The 19,585-nt window shown below is 42.6% G+C and overlaps 1 protein-coding gene across 6 annotated transcripts in view; it reads left to right on the plus strand.

Moving 5' to 3' along the window:
* The first annotated feature begins 350 nt into the window (after positions 1-350).
* kif21b (kinesin family member 21B) overlaps positions 351-19,585 on the plus strand; it is a 77,449-nt gene continuing 58,214 nt past the window's right edge. For all 6 annotated transcript variants that reach the window (XM_049572955.1, XM_049572982.1, XM_049572963.1 and 3 more), the window contains exon 1: positions 351-748. In XM_049572955.1, the coding sequence (XP_049428912.1) occupies positions 708-748 (41 nt within the window). In that variant the 5' untranslated portion in view covers positions 351-707. The remainder of the gene's footprint in view (positions 749-19,585) is intronic.

The raw sequence follows: 19,585 nt of genomic DNA on the forward strand, positions 1-19,585 counted from the left end.
CTTTGCCTTTGTGTGCCTATATAGCACATGCTTCTTGTTTGGAGATGTTTTGCATTTGCACAACACAGAATAACAGCAGCTGAGCCAGCATTGCCCCGATTAGAATCCATAGCAATGGGTTGAGTGTGGCAATTGGTAAATAATTAGCCTATTTATTTACAGTTTTCCCTTTGAATTGTATTTCTGGGTGAAATTATTCTCCATAACCCTCTGTAGTGGACTTTTAGTTGGAAGGAGTTGATTTTAGACAGAGCATAGTCTTTTGCACCAGCGCTTCAAAGGTGTATTCAATGTTTCCGATAGCCCCTGAAGGCAGCATTACCCCCTTCAGTTTACGGTGTCAGCGCCGCTTCAACGTGATCGCGTCTCTCACAGAAGCTGTGTGGTTTCTGAGCAGCGCTCACACGCCTCGCTCATACGCACTTTAAACAGGATGTAGCTGCTGAGACAGACTACGGAAAGACAGAAAAAGCGGGTTAAACACTGCGATGTGACAGACACCAGTGAGCCAGAAAATGCCCAGCACAGCGGAGGAGAAGAAGACAGGAGGAGTCCCGATGAGGCAGCTCACCGCCGGCAGGTCTTGACGGCTGCTCCCGCTGACCTGAGACGCCCAGCACCACCGCAGCACCGTGCGGTCTACACACACTGAAAACCCAACATAGCCGAAACACTCAACATCCCATCGGTGAACCTTATAAACGACAATGGCGAGCCAGGGCGACTGCTGTGTGAAGGTTGCACTGAGGTAAGCCTCCGACGTCTGTCTGCTGGAAATCTGCCGACCTTAGCAGACCATATTGTGTCTGTGCCTCCTGGCGATTGATTAAATGCATCCTGCACACCTACAGTCTTATTTCACTGCTTACACTCCTCACTGTCTCTGATCAGTGCAGGATCAGCTACACAGAGGAGCATTACACCTTGTTTTGTAATACATGGGTGGTGCTCTGCACAGTATTGATAAGGCAAAGCATGTGCCAGCACCACGCTATCTCCATATGATTGTCTTTATATTGGGGGGCATAAGTCCTCCCCAGCATTCGTTCATTGTATGTGATGCAGGGAGCTTGCATTCATGATTTAACATTGGGTGAAGTGACAAGGGCAGCTGCAGCCAGGTGCAGGGAGGAGAATGGGCGTTTCTCCTCAAACCAATTTTTGGATTATTATTCTCAAAGGCAACTACCTGCAGTCTCACCTTATCATAACCGAGGCTTCTTATACATCCAACACGTGCATGGTTCTGTGAGCTCCACAACCAGCTTGTGTGTGTGTTTTTTTTTTACCTTGCCTCTGCAAATGAATCGAGCACAAAGAGATGCTCTCCTTCAGAGCTGTGTCATTCACTGCCTTTGTTGGAAATACACCCAAAAGCTCGGGCAGCAGAGCAGCTTTTGGATTTGTGTCAAGAGATATTAGCAGCTCATCGATTGTGTGTGCCAAGAGAATAAATGCAGATAGAGAGATCACATAAATGTGCATGTGCAGGCACTGGGCACCACTAAAAAACTCATGACTTGAGTGTGATTGGGGCTGTGTCTGTAATCATGCTCATTTTGCAGTGTGTGGAGCTGAGGCGGTGGTCTGACGAACCCACTGTCCTTTAACTCAGACCCTCCCAGAGTCTGTCACATCGGCTAATGAATCCCACTTGGTTATAATGAGAGTCCTTTATAAGAAGATTGAGAGAAAATAGGCCCACACCCTCTCTCATTATGAAAATGTAAAGCAACTGCAAAAAACTAATAGTGAAATTTAACTGTTCTTCATCGTCCTCCAGTCCCAGTTTGGGAACCATCGATTGAAGTGGGGGGTTGAGCATGGGGGTCGACCCAGTGGTGCAGCCTTTTAAGATGAGCCTTACAACCAATGGCCCCATTTCCCCAGGGGAGGTTTCAGAGTCACTTGTCAATCAGCCGCTGAGTGAATCTCCTTTGTGCTTGTTCACCGCAGCAACTGTAACAGGAAGTGGGGTGATGTGGCGTTGCCAAAAAAGAGTCAAAGAGGAAAGGTGAAAAGAGAAGCTACTGAGGCAGCTGGTGGCTGCTGCTCAACTCAAGTTATTGATCACAGTCTGGAGAGCAGAGGCTCATTGTGTAAGTGTAACTGAGTGAGGGAAGGTGACGGATATCGCTTACACACACCGCACGTACGCCCGCGTGTTTAGCTGTCTTCATGTTTTTTTTGGTTATGCAATATTGACATCATCAGTGTGTAAGCATATTGTCAGACTTGGCAAAAGAGGGTCAAGTCAACACAGAGCGTTATCAGTATCATAACCATACCATTAAGGAGCAGTGTGTAGGATTTAGTGGCATCTAGGGGTGAGGAGAACCAGCTGAAACTTCTCCCAGGTGCCAAGTGTTAACTCCTGGCTAGGATTCCTTTTTTACCGGGAGCCGAATTATCCACAGAAGTCTCCTCTTCTTCAAAACAAGGGGATTAAACCTGGTAAAAACACTGACTAAAGCAGTTTCACAGATGGGCCGCTAGCCCAGCACATGCTAATATTTGCTTGCCTTTTTCCTCTGATAACTTAAGATCCAAATGTTCAGGAGGTTTTAACCAGGAGCTGAACTATCCGCAGAGGTCTCCTCTTCTCCAAAAGAAATGGACCTGGGGATTTAAACCAGTAAAAACAATGAATAAAGCAGTTTCACGTTAAAAATCAGTGTTTTTTCAGTGCTGTTTGGCTCATTGCAAAAAGGCTGCTCACTACAATGGTGGCAGTGAAAACTGTATATTAAATAAGCTGTTTCGTTTGTCCGTTCTGGGCTGCTGTAGAAACATGGTGGTGCAACATGGTGGACAACATGAACCAGGACACGCTCCCCATGTACATAGATATAAATGGCTCATTCTAAGGTAACGAAAATCCGACAATTCTTATCTTATCTAAGGTGACTATATATTAAAGGAAACATACTTGCACTTTGGCCAATATATCCTCCCAAATCCTACACACTGGACCTTTAAACCAGTTTTATTAGCCCATACTTCGCATTGTAATTAAACAGACTTTCCATAATTAAATGACTATGCTGGTGGGCGAGCTCTCTCCGTTTCATCATGTGTGATCTGTGTGAGTATTTACATGTCCTGTGAGTGCCACCAAAAGCGTCAGTGTGTTTGACAGGAAGGAAATGGGAAGCCCACAAATAAACACACTGAGAAGGATAACTTCCTGCCGCATAAGAGACAGTTTTCCCAATGACCGCTGTGTGTCTTTTTTTTTTCTCTCCCTGAGAAAGTCGGCTGCTGATAAGAAAGGATGGTGTTTAATTGCTCCCATGTTGCGCAGCCCTCGGGCATGCCGCATAAAGCTCGGGACCCTGTGTTTGTGTGTGCATGTGCGAGTATGCATTTGGAGGGCAATGAGGTTGTCTTGAGGGCCAACCAACACACACGCACAGTCTGAGTCGCCAGCATCCATTTCCTGAATGTCTGCGCTGCCTTCCCTAAACAATAGCCATGTAACCAGTGACATGACCTACAATCCTGCATTCAGACTGGACTGCCTGAGGAATGGACGTGGATATACCACACACACTAACTTAAGTCAGTGGGTCTGCATTGCAGTCAAGTCAAACATGACGACATGCATGTAATGTAACTCCGTCCTAAGTGGCAGTTGTTAAATTGCTTCTGGCTTGGCTGTTTCATCTTCCCGCAGCTGCCTTCACTCAGAGGAAAAGCTTAGTCTGATGCAAAGAGGCTATAAGAATAAGTAGACTCCTACATTTCCTGAGTCTCACCCATTTGAACCCCCACTCACAATCACATCCATACATAGACATACGAGCGGTTTCACTTCACCTCGAGGGTGCCTCCTCTTCTCGTTGATGTTGCCTTGAGTGCTGCATTTGCTCTGGATTGAAAGCTTTGCATTAGGGCTCGCTCTGAGCGTGCATGTGCTGCTATAAATGTCAATAGTCCAGCTTTTGTGTGTATGCATGTACTTTGGGTGCGACTTGACATGAGAGTTACGAGCAGTGTGTTAATACCTATTTGCATATCGATCTCTGTCTTGCCGTTTCTCTGCACCTCTGCCACTTAGTCATTTCAGACCGGCAAGCAACTCTCGTCTTCCACTAAAGTGCTAAGTCAGCCTCCATGGCTGCGTATAAATAGACACAAAGACCAATCTGTTTAGTGTGGTTGTGGTCTTTGACCTTGTGACTGCCGCTTGATGTTCTCACCTTAACAGAGTCTTCCTCGAGGCCTTCGTCTCTGTCTGATTTGAGATCTGAGGAATCGCCAATAAATGATTCTACAGTCCTGTGTACTTCATGCATTTGATGTTCAAGGTGATGACAGTAATGGCGCCAAATGAAAAAAATAACTTCTGCCAACACAGCACAAAATACCCAGTGTTGTTTTAGACCCTACGGGTGGATGACCGTGATGTTGTGGTGGAAAGTTATGACGCAGAGCATTGTAGCTGAAAGGCAATGGGAGTTCAGCTGATATAAAGATCAGCTTTTATCTTTACGGTTGTCAGCTAACATGCTGATCAACCAGTCCAAAAATACTGCTTTGCAGAAACACACATTTTTCAAAAATCCATAAAAGTGCTGCAGAGTTTTGCCACCCCATGACCAAAACACTGGCTTCAAAACAAAACAGCAGTAGCGGAATACAACTGCGGAAGAGGCCCCCTCACAGCTGATACACAAAGGCTTTAAATGGGAGTTTTTTTTTGTTGTAGGACGCATGTCCTGTGTCGGCTACCAGTCTCGCCTGTTTCCTGTGTGTGTTAACGGTTTGCCACACAGGCTCTGTCTGGGTTACACACCTCCCCAGGGGGTTGCCTTTAAAATGGCTGGACTCTGGTGGGAAACGGCGTTTATCATGTGTGTTACTCGGCTATCAGCCTACAGTATGTGCCAGTCACAGGCTAGTGCTGCAACATAATCTCCTCATGAGTGCATTCTTACACTTGGTCTCAACATTTATCCCCCTTTTGACCGGCTCGCTGCAGATTTACAGTCACCGGTCGAAAAAAGTGAAAGCGGTTTTGCTTTGTTGTTGGGAGTGGCCACTAAAGTTGTTTCTAATGAGTGATTTGGCCTCAACAAAGGGAAGAGGAGCAGGAAACATGACAGAGAACACACCCATGTTGGCTGTCCACAGCTGTGCATTGCTTCCTCCTCATGCTGGCCTGTTGGTCACATGTTTTTTTTGTTGTTACCCTCCAAACTTTTGAAGCTAACAGTTCTGTGTGAATGTCTTTTGTAGCAAGAGTGCGAAAGAAGTGGTCTTGTGTGTAGGGTACAGTATGTGTTGTATAAGCGTGTGTCACTGCAGTGTATATGAGAGAAACCTCTGAAAGTTGGTAGGAATATCATGTTTAAACCAAATGACAGGGTGATGTGTAGATGCAAGATCATTTCATAACAGTATCAGGCTTTAAAAGATTAGTACTGTGTTTTGTTCATCACCTATAGTAACTGTTGCATAATCAGGCTCTACAGGCTCAGGGGCTTTACACGCAGATTGTGGCTAAGGAGGTGAAAAAAGCAGGACAAAGATGTTAGCGAGGTTGCCAGGCTACAGTTTTAAATCCTAGTTTCCAGACAATAAAAACACACAGCATCTCCTGATGACACACCTGACAATAGGTGTTTAATGGAGATATTTCATTGTGCATCTGAGATGGCCTGACTGTCAAGGAAGTGGTGCTTGTGTATAGACTCTGACAGGGTGGAATTTATCACCCTATAGCTTGTGTATTTAAACCAATGGATCAGAAAGGACTCTGCCCAGGCATTAAATAAGTTGTGCAGCCGTCTGGTCTGTTGATGAACTTCTCCTTGTTAAGTGCATCAGCACTCCCAAATGGTGTGCTGCTGTTGCAGAATGACTTCCTGTGAGGCCGCCGCTGGACTATCCACACTTCCTGCTCACTTCCTGCTTTGTGAAGCACTGATGAGCCCGTTGACATGATTCAGTTAAAGCTACAGTTGGAAACTTTAATGAAAAAAACACGTCGTATTTGCTGAAACTGGCACTGTATTCTGAAAGAAGTACATAAGACAGATAGTCTATGAAAAAAATATGTCACTCCTCCTCTTCCTATGGCTTCTAATTGCTTTTGCTAAAATGAGAAGAATTTTAGTGTAGTGTTCAGCTGTAAAATAAGTGGCCAGGTCACAAACATTCTCATTTTCCAGCTAAACGGTGCACTTAAATATGTTTGAGGTGAGAAACAGGCACTGCAGTAACATAATCTTGATTCATATTTGATCAGCGCTGCATAGTTTGACAGTTTAACCACAGTTCACGAGCAGTGATTGACATGATTGACAGCTGTAGAGACTCCTCGGCTCTGATTGGTTGTGTTTACCTGTAGTAAAGCCATAAAGAGAGGAATATGATTTTATTCCCCACAGATTAGCATTTCATTTAGTGCTGTGTGAATACAGAGCACATATGACAAAAAGTTACTGCTATAAAAGTTACCAACCACAGCTTTAAGACCAGCTCCTCAGTGAGAGCGTGAAACTGAAAGAAAATGTACTTGAAGTTGAGCCTCGGGCTAGTTTTTTTAAAAAAAATAAACCTTCTTGGAATCAGTTTTCTGCTCTGTAGTTTGAATGAGAGTATTACTTAAAGCCCCACTCTATATAAAAAAAAAAACATTTTCTGCTCCTCTAAGAGGAAAAAAAAAGGGCCTGTTGATCCTGACTCAAAAATGGAAAACACACATTGATCCCTGGTGTGTGCTAACCGAGTTCTCTGTTGACGACACGTCATCTCAAACTTCCCTCTGCGTGTTTGCATCATCCTTTTATTTTGTCTTGCTCAAGCCCATCTGCACTGTGCAGCGAAATAAAGCTTAAAACTGTGACCAAAATGCTGGAATGTCACTAGCTTTCTCTTCCCCCCTCCTCGGCTCTTTCCACCTCCCTTCGCCCACTCTTGCACATGCACACGCACGCACGCAGACAGATCTGTATTTATTTGAATTCATCCATTTGAATTCAGTGGGGACTGAAAGGCGCTTCAGTCTGAACATTTGCGTTTTTCTGTTATCAGGGTCTCATCATATGTCAGCTGGAGCCGGCCTTCTAAACAGTCCTAACTATAAGCATTCATGCTGCTCGGACACAAGAAAACCTTTTTTAATGCTTTTTATGGTCAGCACAGAAAATGTCCTCTTCTTTAGCACTGGGTGAGAGTTAAATACATTTCCTTTCAAACCTTCTGCATATTGTGATAAACCATACAGCTGATGAGTGTGTTTTGACATTGTTGTGGTCATCTAGAAATCACATGGGATCTGTGTGTGTGTGTGTGTGTGTGTGTGTGGGAGGGGGGATGAGGCGTAGCAGAGGCCCTTTAAACAGAGCACCTCTCGGGTGAGTGTAGACAGAGGACACAGTGTGAATGAGTCTGATGTCACTGCAGGTCTTTGTGCTCTGTGCTGAGTTTGCACACACACACACACACACATGCAGATAAAGACACACTGAGCAAGGGCAGAGCACTGGAGGGTAAATGGAGATGAAGAACAGGCTATATTTTTTTTTTTTTTAGAGAAAATGGTAGACAGGAAAGGGCGAGAGAGAGAGAGAGGTCTGCAGAGTCAATTTTCTGATGTCGTCTTTGTTTCATAAACTGCTCTCCCTCCTCAGAAAAGAGCGATGCTTCCTGCGATTCAACACAACAAATACAAAGAAAAATCAAAGGGGGAAAAGGGACGGGGGACGGGGGGGAGTGGAAAAAGGAGCAAGTGTCTCTTCTGTTGTCAAAAGGGCTACTGTAGCATGCAAATATGAGCTCTTGGCCAAACACGCTATCAGTGTGTGTGTCTGCCTGGGTGCGTCCATGTGTGCGTACGAACGTGAGCGTGTGTGTGTGCGTCTGAGCATCGTGTGTATGAATAATTTGGGCACAGCTGCACGTGTTTGCCTTATTCCCACAGAGGGAGGAAGAGACAGAGATGGAGGTGTTGTGTCTAGACTGTATAGTTTATTTACTTCTCTATTTTAATGTTGAATGTTGTTTGTAAACCATATAAAACTATATTCTCTTCTGCTTCTCTAATCTGTTAACTAGAAATATTACATGGCTTGCCAGTAAACAAGTAATAGGGGTGTGTAATTCAAGAGTTCCCCTTCCTCCCACTAAAGCTTGTTAATCACTTTATCTCTTTTGTGCCTCTTTAAACATACACTTAAACACACACACACCTTTCCTCAGCCTGTGACATTGCACCCTATAAGCAGTTCAGTGTTCCTGTCTGTGTCCATCTGCAATGGGGATTTATTTAAGTGAATTTTATTTAGATGTGTGTACCATTCCTGGAAAGCAAAACTGGATTTAGCTCCGTGAGGAAGTGTAGATATTATGGACGAGACAAAAGATGTGAAGACCTCTGAATTTGTGCCAGACTGTACACTTCATGTTTGTGTGCATGCTTCAGTAGAGCTGCTGTCAGTGTCTGTTGTTCAGATATGAAGGGGTGTGTGTGTGTGTGTGTGTGTGTGTGTGTGTGTGTGTGTGTGCGCGCGCATGCGACCAGCTGGCCCATAATCACCTTCAGCGCTAAGTAGCTTAATCACTGCTGGAGTTTGTGTCTCTGAGTTTGTTTTGTGTAGTTGGGTGTGAATGGAGAGAGATGACAGCAGGACGAGGCTTTAAAATGGCTGATTTCAGCACTAAATAAATGATGAACTGAAACATACTGTATCTACTTTAAAGGGCAGGTCCATTTATATTCTGACATACTGGTATCACTCTGTAGCTTCCCAGTATTGTTTCTTATGTATTCAAATCCAAAACGTCTGATTTTGATCTAAGTATGTTTAAGTGTTAAAATGCTTTTTTTCCTAAGCCCCTCTAAAAACTTTTCTCCACATGACCTGACGTAGGTTTCTGCACGATGACATTGCTACATATAAACCCATGTATTGCTGTGAATGCTATGTTAGTTCAGTTCTGAAAATAACAGTAGAATGCGGTAGACCATCAACTCCCATGTGCTGTCTGACAGTAAGGTAACGTTAGAGTGGTAAAAATAATATAGATATGGCGTACACTTATATTGATATTGATTTTTTTTTGTGGGTCCTTTTATGAAGTTGTTTTGTTTGTGTCATTATGTGACTTTTGAAACAATCTAACATGGCGCCCACAGAGGTACATTGCTAAGCTTCTGTGTGTCGGTAGTCCTGTTCGCTTCTCCAAACTGGAGCGTGCTAACCGCCATCAGTAGGTACTAACTATGGACCTAGTATTATACAGTACATATGCAGTATTGAAGCTCAATCACTACATAGCATCATCCTCTATTTCCAAGCTCAAATCTTTCAAGCTAAGACATTTACCTTCCTCTCCATACTTCCACTGTCAGTGAGTGGCATGTGAAGGGTTTGAGGGAACGCATCGGTGCCGAAACCTGCGTAACTGCTTTTTGCTAACAGCTGAATGGGAGTCTCCATTTAAAAATACATTGAGAGGAATGAAAATGGACCCGCCTTTGTTCTGTACTTTGGTGTATGACCAATTATGTGCAAAATGATGTGCCACACTTTGTGTTCAGTGCTAATTAGTAAACTTTAACATGTTAACACAGTAAAAACTATACCAGCTAAACACCAGCATGTCAAAACGGTCATTGTTAGCATGTTAGCACACTGATTTAAGCATTCAGCTCAAAGCCCTACTGTGCCTCTAGGCCAGCCTCACAGAGTTGCTAACGTGGTGGTAGACCCTTTCTTGACAGTTCTGTGTGTTTTAAGAAGTCAAATACACAGAAATTAGGCTTTTTTGTTTTACAGTGATGAATAGAAAGTCTAGGACACAATCTAGACCGTTGACCATTAGCACAAGATATACACTATTAGCTAGTCCTGTACATAGTGTCAAAGAAGCTAACATCAAAAAGGAGCTAATAAGATGCAGCAGTTGCTAATGTACACCACAAAGCTATTGAGAAAGTATGAGCAGTTAGTGTCATTTACATCAGCGACGTGTTAGCACAAGAGCTATCCCAAATACCAGTTTTTGGGCATTGAAGCTTCAGTGAGAAACATCCGCACTTAACTGAAGCTTTGCCAGGCAGGGCTCGAGGTGGAGGGTGTATTGAGAGACAAGGACATAAGTCAGACTTTTTTTGAAACATCAGTTTCAGTGAGTGCTCTTGAAAATAACATGACATTTATTCGCTTTGTTAGCATGCAGGTCGCAGTAACATTAGCCATAATAGCTAATAGCTAGCCTGATTTACGAGATGGCTAAGGTTATTTGCCAAGCTCATTGTAGGTTTGTGATAGGTCAGTTTCCTTCGGCATATCTGGCACTTGACTTTTTGTGGGTCATCTTTACAAATTTTGAAACTATTCCAGTCACTTTACTTTTTGGACATCTCGCCAGTGTAGGCTGTCATGTGGTCAAACTGTCCCAGTTTCAGTGATGCTGGACTGCTGTCGACTGACATTAGACTGACAAACTAATAATGAATAATGTTTGATCTGACTGCTATTTCTAAATTTATGGGCTATTTGGGATTTTTTTTGAGTAATACATATAAAAATGGAGCTTTCAAATACTGATTTAGACTTCAGCATTGTATTATGTGATTCTACTACAGTAATTAGCAGTTATCAGTTTGTGAATTGTTTAGACTAATTCAGAAAGTATCTTCAATGGACATAAAAGCATTGGAAATAGCAGGTAAAAGGTGGCCGTAAACGCCCCTCCTGGTAGTAAATTAGCATTAGCCAAATTTAGCTGTAGCTCATTATCTTGTCTGCTCCAACATTCATCAGAATACTAATCGTCATTCCAATGTAATAGCCCATTTTTTGATATAGCACCCAATCTCATGCAGCTCTGAAGGCATCTAAGGAGAATACATGCATGTACCTGACAGTAAAGCATAGTCTTCAGCCCCTAGCCAAGTTCACATACCTACAGGCAGGCAGACAGACAGACAGACAGACAGACAGACGTGGTGGCTGGCTACATTAGCACTCGTGCTAAATGTTGTCTGACAGTCTGGGAGGCCGGGCTGGTAAAAACACTAACCAACCCCCCAGGGAGGCAGACAGACAAGCAGAGTCATGGCAGCAGTCTGCAGCTCAGCAGCGTGTGTTGTACACTGTATGTGGGTAAAAAAGGTGAACACAGTCACTGGTTGTGGCAGCTGTGTGTTTGTTTGACTTGCGACCTTTATATTGCTGAAATATATACTCTACAACATACAAATATTGGATGATCCCTAGTATTTTTTTGTGGTTGTTGGTGTCTTTTTTTTTAAAGGATCTCTTGGCCTGTTTGTCTGAACTATCAGAGAACATGTGAAACGCCATTTTACATATGAATATTTCCCATATGGGTCGATGTGATTTTTTTTGGTATTTCTCACGTGAAATGCAAAACACAACCATTGGAAACATCACTTGTGGTTTTGAGATGTTTCACACATGAAAATTTTCCATAATACGGTCCCATATGTCATATTTCACATGTGAAAACATTTACTTTGCATGTGCTTTTGTTGTAAGGGTGCTGAACCCTGGATAATTAGAAACAAAATGTTTACCAAACCACGTTGCTTACTCTTTGTCTTAATTAGGAACTGCTTGCCGTTGCTACTTTGATCTTTTTATGGACTCTCAGTGGGTTTTACAGTGCCACTGCCATAATTTAGCGTCGCCACGGATCAATTTTGCATTATAGTTTGTGGTCTATCAGTCAAATATATGCCTAACAGTCTCCAGACTCTGTTCACATGGTGGCCCACATACTCACATATACACACTCATGGCACTAACAAGCACTTTGGCTAAAAGCATCCAGTATCTATTAACTAAAACAAATGTTATCTTAATGGCCCGTGCTTCCTCTGTCAGACCGTTGAAGTTAATTGGAATCAAGCAGAAATCGGCTCGCACCTCCCTGACCTTGACAAGACCGTCTGTCATGAAAATGAAGGAAAGGAAGCTAATTTGATTCTTCCTTGTGTCTCCACCTCCCCCCACGGAGCAGCAGACAGAGCAGACGAGGGGGGAGGGAGGGGAAATGAGGTGGGGGATGAGGAAGTGGGGTGGGGATTGACCCAGAATCGGCTTCGATGATGCGGACTGATGTGCCCTTGTAACAATGAGAGATGCTCATCTGAAACTGAATGATGGTTACTGGTCTTTCACAGTAGTGTGAAGTTAGTTTCTTACTGGGTGATGCAGTTTACACTGTGAGGATCGAAGAAATGAAAATTGCACTAGTGTTGCAGTGATTGAATAACTCCCTGTTTTTACACATTTATTGCTGTTATCAGTATGAATCATGAATGAATTATAGTATTATATACTTACTGATCTCAGACTCTTAGATTCAAGACCTTTAGGTATGAGGGGTGTTTTGTCTGTGTGAGAAGCCTGAGGGCAGCTACACTCAGACAGTAAATAAATCTTTGTTGGAGTGGTTGTTATAGGGCAATATCTTAAACAGCTGATGTTGTTCACCACTGTGTGCTGTATTCCAGCTTCATGTGTAGCCACACAGCTCTGTCCCACTTTACCTGATACCATCAGCAAAAAAATGTGATATTTGAGACCCTGAAGTGTCCCGCAGATCTCTCTCTGAAGCCTCGGCTTCACTCCCTATTTACCCTTGATGTGCTGGTTTGTTGTCATGGGACATGGCTGACTATTCATCTTTTGATTTCAAGGACAACAGACAAAAAGAAAGCAATGAGGCCACAGTTGTGTATTGAGAAAGACCTTAAACTGACAATGACAGTGTATGTCTTTAGGAAATAAATTCCTGATGGAGGCAGTGAGTTGATCTTTCTGGAGCAGTCGGCCCAGCCCTTTCCAGACAATGTAGGACAACTCTGTCCTTGAAGTCCGGCTCTGTTAAGAAAACGCTCATGTTAACATCGATGAACCAGTTCGCTCATTTGTGCTCCAGTGTGTGACACAGCATGCTAACACAACCAGTCAAACGAATGAGCACAATGTATGTGAGCCCTGCTCTCCCTTTTCGTGAGTTTCCAATTGGCAGCAGTGCCCCGGGCCACAGGGCCGCCAGTCTGTGAGGCTAGTTCCATAGATAAGGTTAATACAGAGGCCATGAGCAGTGGCTCGCTTCATATATTGTATGTCTGAGTGTGGAGGTGAATAGACTGCTAGTGCACCATCAGATGAGGGTGTAAAAATGCCTTTCAGTGTCATCCAGAAACCAGAGAAAATCATGTCAGTAGTTGTTTGTGTGATGTTTTCAGTTATCACTCTCCATGTTACAATGAGAGTGATAAGAGAGTTTTCGTTGTGTCCACATTGGACATGGTTGAACACAGCTTATAGAATTAGATAGTTGAACTATCTACCTCCAAAATTCAGTAGCACACAAATATCAGTCTTTTCACATTTTTAGCAGGTATTTTCTAACATGTGTAGTGTGATTAGAAAGAAATCACTGATTTTGCTTTATCCAGAATTTAATGAGCCCATTTCAGCCAGACTGTAATCCCTGCTTTATACAAAAAAGGCCAAATTACATTCGTTTTTATGCATTTGAAATGTAAAAAATCAAGGAAATTGGTCAGGCATTGCTATTTTTTTGCTGTATTGAAAACGTACTGAACCGTGACAACGAACCATGAATTTTGTGAACTTTTACAACCCTACTTTTTACATAGAGATCCCACAATATTGCCAGAACAAAGACCCTCCAGTGTGTGATTTTTGATAGCACGCCAACGTTCTGGAAGCAAAAGAGGCGTGACAGGTATGAAGTGCAACACAACAGCCTAGGCCTCTAGTGTGACATGTAACAAACATGTCGGCCTGTGCTTTCCGAACAGTAACAATGGCATAACAAGACAAAGACGATCATTTAATGTCCCTATGGTAAGGCGGCTGAAGTCAGCATTGGCTCAGAGGGTAAAGTATTATTAATGGTAGGGCACTTGTTTCTGTTTATTGATTCATTGATTTTATTTCCCAACCCACCGTAGTGAGTGTGAAAAATCTGCTGCTCACAGACAGACTGGGAATCAATCAATCAATAAATGTACGGTTACGTTAAAAACACATATACAGCAGGATATTTAGCTTCACTAAATGGGACAGAAATAGATTCAGAGAGTAAAAAAACACAGGGGATCTCTGGCTAACATGGAGTCAAGGTAAAACCTTTCGCTGAAGCAGAATTCCAAACAACATGCAACTGTTTAATATCTGTTGAGTGCCACTTATCCAAAATGTTGAGTGTCCTACTATAAATCAGGCTTAAGGGGCTCCCGGATCTCATTGTCTTCTCAGTTTGAAGACATTTTTGGTTGCTGTAACTGCTGCTAGATGCTTAAATCTCCTGCCAGTGTTGGGTTGCACACATAACACATAGTGAAAATGTCACGGGGTTACTACCTTTTCTGCTGGCTTGAAGATGGAACAATCTGTCCCCCCATTGTGTGTTTGTACCTTTTATACAGAGCGGCAAGGTGCAATCATGATGTTGCATTCCCACCTTGAACAGGCTGTGTAAAATCGCTGTTATAATTGCATGACAACTGGGCAAACACCATTTGATGATGATGAAGATCACATGATATCACTGAGAGCAACAACTACTAAATGGATGTGAAATTCTCAACTATAGATATTCCTTCACTGTCACATAAGACAAAGTAAAGCAGAAAGTCCTCAAAGTTGAGAAGCTGGATGTGGTAAATATTTGACTTGAAAAGTAGCAGTTCTACAAAGTAGTCTGCATGAGGATGATGCTGACATGACATCATTTTTACCTGGAGTATGCAGTCATTACAGCGGCCTTGCACCAGGCACGTTGCCCCTGGGAGAATCGGCACGTGTGTGTCAGCGTGGCGAGACAGACGCCAAATGAGACTGGCAGAAGGTGTTCACTCCGAGTCTGCCTGCCACCACCTGGGTGAGCCAGCTGTCCACGCCCAGCGCCAGCCTCCTGTGACCACTGTCCCACTTCCTCTGCACACTCTTGCTTATAACGTGCGCTGCCTTCTCTGCTTTCCTGTTTATGTATTCCACACTTAGTCAAATTTCCTCTCCGTTTACTTCATGCATCACTGCTTCATTTTGTCCAAGTGTTCCTCATTAGTGCCTTCTCTTCCGGTGCTCCCACCTGAGCCAGCCATTTACTCTCTAAACCCTGGTGCCTTTGTGTCCACTCAGCTCTTTTTTTATCCTGGTGTTCTGTCTCCCTAAATCAGAGGTCAAGGCTCGCTAAATGCCATTTCTCACCCCTCATTCGCTTTCATTTGATGCCAGCTTATTTCATTCATAGCTAACATGACCTTACCTTGCCAGGGACAAAGCACAGTCAGGTGCCCATTGCTTATTCCTGCCATCCCCTTACAGAGTGTTGGATCGGCACATGAGCTTCTGAATGTGTCTGTATGTGTTTGGCTGCCAGCCTCTTAGCCTGCTGTGATGTCGGGCCCATGTGGAGGATTGGAAACCGAAGCGAGAGACAGATTTTGTAGTGAATGGCCTGCTTCCATAGCCCATTATGGGAGAGTGTGTGCTGCTATTACACTCATGCACATATGCTTAACTGATTAGTATAAGAGCATGGCATAGATGTTAAGTGAAAGGTGTCTTAGATGGATTGTGATGGATAGAGACCGAGAGATGAGAAGGTTGATTGAAGGGAGAGAGACAGTTGATGGTTTTATGTGCGGAATCAGTGCAGACGGCTGATCCAGGAAATCAATGGGAGGGCTGATTAAATGGGTAGCAGGGTAGAAATGCCTACTGTAGCTCAATAATCAAAAATGGAGCCTTTCAGCTGCACTGTGCTTCCTTTTATAGAGACGATTGGTATTACAGTAACTCTTTGATGAATAGGTTTTAATTAATGAAAGCTTTAAGATGCGGGAAGATGATCATTAGTGCTGAATAGATTTATGTCAAGGCGAGTATCTGCAATCAGAAATCTTAATTTCCAAGCCAAAAAAACAACAACCCTGGATTGGCTAATTAGGATGTAAAGCACTTCCTATAAATATTCATGATGTTTGCGATTACATTTAGTCGGTGACATATTTTAAAATACTATACAAAAAATATATATATAGGTATTTTCATATTAAAATGTTACATTTTAGATGAGCTAGGTTTACGGTTGGATACCGTTCACATATGATTCTGTTACCTGGAATTTGGTACCAGTACCTAGTGGTACCTTTCTCAGTACTTCACTTTCTCTGTAATAACAAAATTTAATTTCTGAAGAAGCTGCAGTGGTGACGTAGTGGACTAAAACACCATTTTGCTCCTCTGCTGTTTTCCAATCACACATAGAGCTGCTCCTCTGTCTCTGTCTGTCTCTCTGCTCATGTGTGACGAGAATAAGGAGTCCAAAGAGGTGTTTGTTTTAGAGGTAGCCAGCACCTTCGACTCTAACCTAGAGGAGGCCTCTATCACCAAGGTAATTAAATGCAAATCTCAGACTGAGGTTATAGGTTCAGATTACTTGTTTTTGTATTTGGTAGTCCAGGACACATCCACAGGTTGGTCAAAAGAGGGCTACAACAACTTGAGATGCCCAACAAGAGCTGAATGGCCTCCAAAGTACTGCATTGTCTCTGCTATCATTGCCAGTTGCCATGTATGGTAGAGACAATGCTTGTTATATCTCTGATAGCTGAATACGATGTTTTCTTGTGTGAAATCCTATGCCACCGGTCCATGGCTTGCAAATGTATTCTACTGCACTTCGAAAAGTTGTGTCCTTGAACAAATTCTTTTTGTGTGGACAATAAATAAATTGTTAAAATGTGTGTGTGTATGTACATGTATATGTGTGTCTGCACATCTAGCAGTGATATTGCTATTACTAAAATAATAGTAATAATAGTTTTGGCTCACTGGGAAGAGGGGAAGCCGGCTGTGGAGCTCCCTGGCCGGCTTCCCAGCTTCTGTGCTTTGCTTTGCTTGGAACATTCACCTCTTGCCCAAACCTGCCATTCTCACCCTGATGCGCTCTCAGATACCATAATGCGGCACCGATGGATTTAACAGAATCAGTACTTTGTTGTGCTGACGTAATTTGTTCAGCACCCTTGAAAGTACCGATTTTGGTACCCAACCCTTGCTAGATACTAGAATAGTTGACTTGTTGTAGGTCAGTCTATAAAGTCCATGTTTTTGGTCCAGACTGAAATATCTCAAAAATGATTGGATTGGAACTATGAACCTTCCTTTTAACATTCATGGTTTCCAGAGGATCAATCTATTCAACATCAGCAACTGTTGGATAGATTGCCATGATGTTTGTTACACACATTCATAACCCCCTTAGGATGAATTGTAATAACTCATGCCAACTTTTAGTGCAGCGATATCATCAGGGCGAAATATTAATTTGTAAAATACTTTGGTTTATGACCCAAACCCTTAAAGACTAATCCAGCCCTGGCTGTTCTTTGTGTTTCCAGCTAATTAGCAAATGTTAGCGTATGTTAGTTTAGCCAGCTAGTTTAGCGTGCATTATTCCTGTTAGCATTAGCATTTAGCTCAAAGTACCACCTCACAGAGCTCCCAGCTTGGGGTCTTGATATTTTCTATGAGATGTATGTAATCTATGAAGTGACACTGACATAAAATATTTTCAAATTGCGTTTTAATCGTCTTCATGTTTTATTATGTTTAACAATGTCTGCCATAAAAATCAACTACTTAAAGGAAATTTCCAGTTTAATAGAAGACCTCCCCATGCATGTCATTATTAAGATCTAACATATTCAGAAGTCTGTTAATGGTACACATTATCTTGGGTTACTGCCCTTTTGAGTCTTACTTGTCAGTTAATCTGCTGTACAATCTCCTGATCACTTGACCTTAAAACAAATGTACCTTTTCACATCCATTTTGCTCTATTACTCATTTTGTTAAATGTTTTTTCTCCCAGTTTTTGACCTTAGCAGCCACTGGTCTGCCTCCCCTCCATCCATCGTTGCACCTTGGGGCCTCTCTCATTTCATCCCACAGTCACTGATATGCCCAGAGCTCCTAACCCAAAATAGGCCAAGCCAATTTCCTGAGTTCTCAGGGCTTTTCATGTCAAACGTGACAATCTTCATGAATTGCCATTTTATCCCCCCTCTTCTGTTCTTGTTCTCATTTTCCCTTCCCTCTTGTTCCCCCTGTCTTTCCATTTGTGTGGGTTTTTTAAGAGTTGAACAAGAAAGAGGCCGATAAAGTGAGAGAGCAACAGGGAGATAAATGGTTCAAAGAACGGTAATCAGCTCCACCTCGACAACTTTTCAGCAGTTTTGTATCAAGTGTACAGCGCGACAAAGGCTGCTCCCGCATGTTGCCACGGCACTACCAAAGACATCCTAATGTCCTAAAGAGGTTTAAGATGCTGATCATTAAATGAGTCTGGCAAAGGATTAGCCAGAGTCTTTCCCCCTGTCATTAACTTACTTATTCTTGGTGAATACACGGTTATTCAGATTGGGCGTCATTTCCATAAAAAGCACTATTGTAGTTTTCCAGTAAGAAGAGATGGAGTAAAATCAGTATCATAATAAATATTTTTAAGATAGTATTTTTCCCCACTTGTGTTAACTTCTTTCTGAATATCTGCTGAGTTATCTTGTCCTGGTTGCCATGGGGACATGACCTTAACATGCTCACATTGACAGTGATAAGAGCGCAGCTGGGTTTGTCATGGCAAGTCAAAGAAAGAGAACACACAGACGTTAAGTTCAGTTGGACACTCTCTGATCTTGAAAAGGATGGTGATTTTTTTGAAGTCTGACTAAAATGCTTTCAAGGACAGTATGACATGACACCCACTTTTTATGAATGCTTACCACACTGACATTTTACTATAGTCTCTATTTCTCTCTATCTGTGAGAAAAATAATGCACAGAAACCCTCATACTTGAAAATGCGTTGCACTCTCTGTGGTGCCTGCGCACATACTCACCGCTGTGGCAGTTGGGTTAATCCTAATCTGAACTCTGACAATGACAAAGCACTAATCGGAGGTATGGTACAAGCAAACAGAACAGAACCAGATGGAGACACTGTGCTCCTGTTTATGTAATCTCTGTTGGGCTGGTTGCATGAAAGTAATCTTTTTCTGAAAGGGGAAGACAGTTCTGTTCTGAAGACTGTCATTGTATTAGGTTTTATGTCAGGTGTGGCTTGTATTATTGTTATAAGGTTGTAAACACCATGCTCGTGTCATCTTACTTAGCATGTTTGGTAAGACAGAAGTAAAAAATAAGGAATTGTGAATATTCATCATGATTTTATAGTGTCTTTATGACTGGATCAGTTACTGCAACATGGTTTCTTTGGTCACTGGAAGGTGGTTTTCATTTACAACTTTGAGTTTGGCAGCAGTTCAAGAAACCATTTTATAATCATGTTCATTTTAAGATCAATTTCAGTGTTTGATAAATGGAAGCTACTGCTGCAAGTGTCTGTGCATTATTTCATGGTAAAGTGCCGTTAGGATTTACGAGAAATCGGGCCTGTTGTGTGTATGTGGAGCCAACACCCCTCAGCTGACAGTGTGATGAGGCTGTGGTATGGAGAAGTCAGCAGGGATGCATCCTGGAGCAGTTTTGGAAAC

Source organism: Epinephelus fuscoguttatus, linkage group LG1 (assembly GCF_011397635.1).
Source record: "Epinephelus fuscoguttatus linkage group LG1, E.fuscoguttatus.final_Chr_v1".
NCBI classification, from domain to species: Eukaryota; Metazoa; Chordata; class Actinopteri; order Perciformes; family Serranidae; genus Epinephelus; species Epinephelus fuscoguttatus.